This window comes from Physella acuta, unplaced genomic scaffold (assembly GCF_028476545.2).
Source record: "Physella acuta isolate Inbredline_101_S28 unplaced genomic scaffold, ASM2847654v3 ptg000251l, whole genome shotgun sequence".
Taxonomy (NCBI): Eukaryota; Metazoa; Mollusca; class Gastropoda; family Physidae; genus Physella; species Physella acuta.
The window spans coordinates 208330-216524 of NW_026731770.1; the positions used below are offsets into that span (position 1 = coordinate 208330).

Below are 8195 nucleotides of genomic sequence, written 5' to 3' on the forward strand. Positions count from 1 at the left end.
ATCCTTACACCCCACTCCTGGAAAATCTAGTGCATCCCGCGGAAGTTTCAAATCACCCCCCCTTCCCCTACCCCATCCCCACACGGAGGAAATATATCTGAAAGAAACCCAGATTGTAGCACAATTTTTAACTCTAAAGTCTGGCGCGCTATGTTGCTGATGTTTAATTAATTAAGGCGTAAGTCGAAAAACGTCTAGACCATACACAATGGAATAATCTACTTCTATCCTTATGAGTTGTCCCATTTCTTGCTTCTAAGATGAAAGCTTTGTATATTCAGGTGTTTTCTGTAACAAAACAGCGCTCTGAATTAAAAATTATTTTCAGCCATAAGATCAATATATTTTGAATCAAAACAGTAAACGGATTCTAATGAAACTTCTCATTTTAGACTCAGAATCTGTATCAAATATTATCTTATATAGACCTACAGACCAAATCACCCTGTATTATAGAAGGCTATTTCACGGCTTTAATTTTCTAAATATTTATTTTTTGAGTCTTGTCGACAAGAAATTGAAAAGTAAAATATATTCGTTGCTTGATGGCTGGTACCTAGTGTGAAATAGATAAGTAGTTGTTGTAGCTTTTATTACCGTCAGTCTAAGGGTGATGATGAGGAAGAAGAATATTCCGGCTGTTTAAAAAAAAGTATACATATTTTCTTCCAAGCAACTCTACCCCTCCCCCCCCCGAACGAAATGGAATTTATATAGGAAACATATGTCCGCACCCCCCCCCCCGAAAATATCAAGTGCCCCCCCCCCCCCCCCCCCCCCCCCCCACCGGAGAAAAAAGTCTGTAAGAAACTGGCTAGACTTTCTGGCGGGATTAAGACACCATCTAGAGATTTTTTTCAGCCGTCAAGTAAGAGCTCTATCGCTTGGCCAAGATCTCTTTGATAAATCGTATGTAAAGTAATGTCCTCTTTAAATGCCTTTTTTTTAAAGAAAAAAACGACATAACAAAGTTAAAATCATTGCAATCAATAAATCTAATAAAACTCAGCTTATTAGCATGTATAGGATAAACAATTATATTGTAGTTTGTGTTCCAAGCAACAGGATATAATAATTGAATTAAACTCAATAGCAGTGTTTCTTCCAGATTTTTTTCTCCGGGGGGGGGGGGGGGCACTTGAAATTTTCGGGGGGGGGGGGCGGGGGGGGGGGGGCGGACACTGTTAAAAGTATATATTTTCTATATAAATTATATAAATTTCATTTTACTCGAGGGGGGGGGGTAAAAAAAAATTTAAGAGATGACTGGAAGAAACTCTGCTCAATAGTAGTATTCTTATTTACAAGTAAAATCCCCATTCCGTTATAGTCACTTAAAAATAAAGCCGAAAAGAATTCATTGGTAACCTGTGTTCAAATAGTATGTTTATCCCATTCACTGGGTCTAAGTCTAGTAATTTAAAAAGTTCTTACGTTTAATATACAATTTTGATTTGTAAAACAACCTTAAGTAGTAATTCAATCAAAAGCATCGTAGTCTGATATAAATATTATACATTGTCGAATATATAATTGAAAGGTTTTTTGTGGTTTGGGGCTAGCTAAATTTTTATACTTTGAACAGGGAGGGGCTAGCTATCCATGTCCCTGTTATCTGCCTATTTCTGTACAAACATATATTTTAAAATATTGAGAACAGAACAAAATTTTTAAAATATGAGAGTAAAAGCTTTTTTAACTTTTAAAATGCCTAAATCCACACCCCCCCCCCCCTCCAAAAAAAATTCAAAATTCTTTTATCCCTAAACTACTCCAAAGTCGTTATCTGGCTTGGATTTGATCCTTAAACAGATGGAAACTAAAACATTTAGAAAACTCGTGTAAGAGTAAACACAACAACCAGAACAATTATCCAGTGAATATTTATTATTACACTACTTACAACATTTATATAAACCATCACTCAAGCAAACATATACAAAAAATATTAATCTTAATTTAAATGAAAGATTACAAACAAATAATTATTGAATTAAACTGGTATTTTTGAGCTTATTCAATAGAGTAGCAACTAAGACAACAAGTGACATTGAGAGGTCTTATAGGTTGTCTTATGTGTAGCGAATATATGTGGTGTGGTTAATATGTTGGATGTAGCTTTTTATGAGGCTATGTGGGATCATTTAATGTGTGTCAAAGTGGACGGCTTTATATGAGGGAAGGGGGGGGGGAGGCATTTAAAGTGAGGGAATGGGGTTCATTTAAAGTGAGGTAGATATTACACCCTGTTGATGTCTGCTTGGCTAAAAGAGCGTTGCTTAAACCAGATGACACCTATCAGAGCTACAAACATGTAGGCTAATTTTTAAAAAAATATAGACGTTTTAGAACTTAAGCATCATAAGCAGATCAAAGTGTATGACTAAAATCAATTTTACAAATGCCGTTGCCTCTTTTAATGTTTAGCATATGCTTTTTTTTAAAAACATCATACATTGTAATAGGAGTTGTAGTATTTTTTTTCTAAACAAGTTGAAATAGTTATTCACCAATGTTTATAAGCAGCAATTAATTATATGCATAGATAGTTACAACAAAATGTTTACAAATACCAAATGTATGTGATTACAAGTTGATACACAAGATACAAAAGCTTAATTTTGGTTAAGATTTTAATGATTCAATAAGAAGCTGAAATAACTAATATGAAAAATAAACTGTTTTCATTTGAATTTGAATTTGAAATTTACAAATTATAAATCTGGCTGAAAATGACTTTTTCTTTAGTATTTACCATAAGCTGAAACACGTTGTATGATTGAAACAAAATATTTTCAAATACAAAATGCACATGATTACATTTTAATTTTAAAAAGTTATCAATATTACATATTGATAACGGTTTTAATGTTGCTTTGCAAAAAAGAAATAATAGTAATTAAAATGAATTTAGGAAAATCAAAATATTATTGTTAAAACCATCCATATTTAATTTATCTTGCATTTTTTTTAAGAGTAAATCAAAAGATTAATGTTTGCTTTTGTATATTTTTAGGTGATAAAGAGAAATAAAATCGAGTTTAATAAATATGTATCCGAAAAGACTTTTGATAAAAAGTAGTACATAAAAATGAAGAAAATGCCTTCAATTATTTTTTTTTGTAGTTTTACTTTAAATTCTTTTCACGTTAATGAATAAATGTTAGTTTTTATTGTACGTTAACAGATGTTAGTTTTTTTCCTGTGAAAACCGAAGTAAGAACTTGTCTGAAATTGTACCCGAATACACAGTACATGAAGAACGAAACAGCACAGTGAATGTAGGAAAAATGCTCGAAGATTACGTGAAGCACCAAGTCAAATTCTTCAAACGCGATGGTGGATTTGAAACGGATGACGAAACGTGGAGTATGGAAGACCAGTATGATCAGAGTTAACATAAAGAGAAATCTGAAGGCTTTTGATGCCCATGCAGCAGCTGTGTCAGGGGGAGTAACTCTAAAACTGTAGGCCCTTGTGGTAACTCTGGTCTTGGGGGTGCGGAAAGCGATGTTGGCGATGATAATGTTGGTGATGACGAGAGCGATGACTGGTATTATGAATGAAATACATGTATCGATGATTATCATATTTTTATAATCAGCAGTAATCTCAAAATGGGTGCAGATATTGGTTTCAAATTTGCTGGTGTAGTTTACATTAGGGGAAGAACCGAAAACACCATAAGTATTAGTAATCATTGTTGGATTTGGTTCATCTTGAAATTTTGGCATCATTGAATCAGAATTTTCGAGAATGTTTGAATTAGTTCCAGCTTTTATAGTTGTCGAGTTGAAATCCACGTTGTAAAAATCTCCAATTTGTTCGCTCCAAAACGAGATTTGGTAGACAAGGATTCCAACCAAATATAATAACCCAGAGATGACCAGAGCGGAAGTGGCCTTGCAGTACATCTTCACAAAACTGGGCCAAACGACGCAGAATAGGTTCTCAACACAGATCACAACAACGATCCAGGTCGAGGCAAAACACGTGACGTTTGAGATAAACGTCACAGTGCGGCAAAAATTAGCGGTATCGAAGATTTTGTAGTCGATTCTGTGGAGCCAGATTAGGAATACGCACAGCAAATACAGTATGTCCGATACTGACTTGCATGCTAGGTAGATACAGCAGGAAGATTGTCGCATCGTCATGTGCAGCAACACGATCAGCGATACGATATTTAATACGATACCGATACCGACGATGACAGGTGTAATTATTTTCAGTGCTTCCACGACCCTGAGATAAAGGGAAAATGTGTTGAGGGAAGAGAATGGTACTGGAACAAATTCACCAACTGATCCTTCCATTGTGTAGTTAAAGGATATTAAAGTCTGACTTTATCAAATACTGTCAAAAGCAATATGTAAAGAAAACAGCTATAATATAAAGTTTATTTTATTCTCCATTGAACTACTCCTTGAGCGGTCTATACGAAGATTGCGGAAAAACGATTCAGAAATTAATTACCTGTTGCTTAATTTCGCTGAAGTACTTGTTTCAGTTATTTTGACATTTGGATACGTTCGACGAACCAGACAAATCCCTACTTGAGAAAGACTCAATAAACAAATAAATACAACTTTAAACTGCCCTAAAAAAATTTAAATGACGCTTGTAAAAGAATGAATATAATAGTTGACAGTTTTCACTCCAGAATACAAAATTCAACGATAATAAAAAGTAAACTGCATAGAAGTTTTTCTTTCAATTAACTTGTTATTGAAAGAAATCATGTGTAGGAGTGGTTATCCAAATCCAATAATGATCGAAATTTGACTATTTTATCATTTTATAACGTATCACTATATGGCCTTCCGATAGCCCGCGCAGTTTTGTAATTCAAAGACCATCCAATGGTCAGCTGTCTGGACAGTTCTGTACCTCCACACCTACCATTGGTCACCTGGTTAAACACGTGTCTCTGTAGTTCCACACCTACCATTGGTCACCTGGTTAAACACGTATTTCTGTAGTTCCACACCTATCGTTGGTCCACTGTCATGTTTCTTTATTTCCTAACAATTGGTCTGTAAGTCAAAGCAAGGACCTCCCAGTTTTCTAAACCTACACGAAGAGTTGTTGTTAAGATTATTATAAGCTTCCAACATGGGGAGTGGTTTTTACTAATCAAAGAGACTCCTAACAGTAATTTCTATTGTCAGTGACATTTATTGACAAGCATGCCACTGTACCTAACCAAATCAGCTGAGGTTATACATCTCCGTCATAGGTTCTTTAAAGTCATGGAGTAGACTTTGTATTCTTAAATTTGCTAAACTGTAGCAAAATAAAATGTCGAAGCATTGAATAATAAAACATGAGCAGTCGTTGATGCCATAATCTTTGACAAAATCTTTTGGCTACCTTACCATCCCCACCCCGCCTTCTTCAAAATGCGATTTAAAACATTTATTCCCAAGTCTTTAATATAAGGATATTAAACAGCTACCTTGAAGACAACAAGCTTTAAAACTTACACTTTTCGACCAATTTGCTTTTCTAATTATAATACTAAATCTGTTTAACAAGTATACCTAGGAGCCTAGAGCAGTACACGTTTACAAAACTGCCTTGGTAGACAACAATTTCTGCCAAACTCACAATTTTTACGTTATGGTAAACTGTTACCCCACAGACATTTGAACAAATCGAAATACAGTGCAGCTGTGTATAATTTATTTTAACAGCTACATGTTAACATATCAGAGTTTATTCTATGCTTAAAAATTTTTTTTTACCATCACGCAGGTAACCGATAAATAATTGAATATCGATTTTAAAAACTTTCCCGTGCGTAGGTCTAGACATGCGCTCACGTTATCAAACCGGCGTTAGAGTTTTACTCACTGACATTCACGTAAGCGTTAGAATCGATTTACTATTCTCCACGCTGAGAGATAATGACGCCTACCAAGGCTGTATAGGATGTTTATCTTCTACAAATGAGGTCGTAAAATCCAGATTTACTACGCTTTAAATAATTATTCTCCTAGCTCTAATGACGCAACTCTAACCATATCTAAACTTATAACGTCATATTTTACAAAAACCATGACCAAATGTTGACACTTTTATTGCAAAGAAGTGAATGTTTTAAAACTGAAACAAAATTGACATTTGAATTGAATTTAACACCATAGACTATATAAAGAAATGATTTTTCCTGTTGTGTTATACGAAGCTGAACGTTCTCTGTAACACCAGGAAACCTTCCAGCAAGTGTACACTAGATCTTCAACATGAATACACTGTTGATCCTTTTCAGTCTCTGTTTCATCTCTCTAACGCAAGCCCAAGTAAGTTTTTTTTCCTAATGTATAAATATAATTCTCTCTTACTTATCTATTGAGAACACACCATCCTTTTAGAATTTTACAAAAGATGTTAATGTAAAAATCAACAAATTATTGCTATGTTTGCAAACACAGTTTACCCATTTCAGATTTATACTGAAACCTGCAAGACAAAGTTTGTTACACTGCAATATTATATTGGAATATATATATATATATATATATATATATATATATATATATATATATATATATATATATATATATATATATATATATATATATATATATATATATATATATATATATATATATGTATATATATATATATATATATATATATATATATATATATATATATATATATATATAAATTAGGATATAACAACTGACAATCCGATTTTATGTTCGTTTATTTACCTGTTCTACTGCAATTAAATTACATTTTGAAGTATTCCTAAGTAGTATATTAGGTCCCTTTTGATTAGTATCCGCAGGCGCAGGCGCACCCAGGATGCGCAAAGGATATATAGGAAAATACTCGGATGCGCAGGGGGATGCGCAGGCGCTGCAGGAACAACGAGATATAGTAAAATACTCGGGATGGGGATGCGCCGCAGGAACAACGAGATATAGTAAAATACTCCAGGCGCAGGCGCAGGCGCAGGGTGAAGGAGCCGCAGGCGCAAAGACATATAGTAAAATACTCCGGATGGGGATGCGGATGGGGATGGGGATGGGGATGGGGAGGATGCGCAGGGATGCGGATGGGGAGTAGGTCAGTAGGTCAGTAGGTCACCGGTGGTGACCTTGTGACGTAATCAGTGACCTAGTTACGTAATTTTAATGAGTTTTTAATTAGTTTTAATGAGTTTTTTAAATTTTAATTAATTTTTGACCTAGTTACGTAATTTTAATGTGTTTTTTAATTAGTTTTAATGAGTTTTTAAAATTTTAATTAATTTTTATTAACGAGTTACGTAATTTGATTATTTGTTTACTTTTTTAATTGTTTAATTTGTTGTTTACTTGTTGTTTAATTTAATTACTTTGTTTATATTGTGTAATTTTTTATTAATGAGTTACGTAATTTGATTATTTGTTTACTTTTTAATTATTTTTATTGACGAGTTACGTAATTGGATTTTATTTATTTATTTTTTATTTTGTTTATTTTTAATTTTATTTTATAATTAGTTTGAATTCAATTTAATTACTTTGTTTATATTGTGTAATTTTTTATTGACTAGTTACGTAATTTGATTGTTTGTTTGTATTTTGTTTGTTTATTTTGTTTGTTTACTTGTTATTTAATTTGATTACTTTGTTTATATTGTGTAATTTTTATTAACGAGTTACGTAATTTTAATTTTTAAATGATTATTTTTTTAATTTTTAACTTTTTAAAATTGATTTTAATTACTTTGAATGTTGTTTATTTGTTTATTTGTTGGTTTGTTTATTTGATTGTATGTATGTTTTATAGTAAACGGAGAGTAATGACGGGGGTTGAGGGGAGGGGTGTGCTACCATGTACTAGAACAGTCTTTGTATAGGGACCATTTTCCAACACAACGAACGTTACAAAAATAGAACATCCATTAAAGATAACGATCAGCCACAGCTGTTACGTATCGACCCGCCCGCGAAGTTTCCTCACCGCTGCCCGTTTTAATGGGAATGTATTGATCGCAGCCGCTGGCCCATCACACCTAATTAAATTTTTGTTAGGCTTCACCGAGTTTCCCCCGAGCGGTTGACAGGTTATGGTAATTTACGACGTACATTAAGTGCCTCTCCGTGAAGTACGTAGGTCATTATGCAACAACTGTTGTGCGACAGCTGGTGCTGTAATTAGGCGGATCAACCGGACATTACCTATTTTGTTTATTT

The 8195-nt window shown here is 33.5% G+C and overlaps 1 protein-coding gene across 1 annotated transcript; it reads right to left on the bottom strand.

Annotated features, from left to right (window-relative positions):
- Window positions 1–3170: 3170 nt before the first annotated feature.
- LOC131938601 (putative G-protein coupled receptor F59B2.13) lies at window positions 3171–4316 on the bottom strand. Its single transcript, XM_059296710.1, has one exon. It carries the CDS (start codon window positions 4314–4316, stop codon window positions 3171–3173), a length of 1146 nt encoding a protein of 381 aa, XP_059152693.1.
- Window positions 4317–8195: the final 3879 nt, after the last annotated feature.

What these genes read in the sequence shown, in the direction of transcription:
- LOC131938601 (XM_059296710.1), bottom strand. Translation starts at nt 4,316, where the DNA reads ATGGAAGGATCAGTTGGTGAATTTGTTCCAGTACCATTCTCTTCCCTC.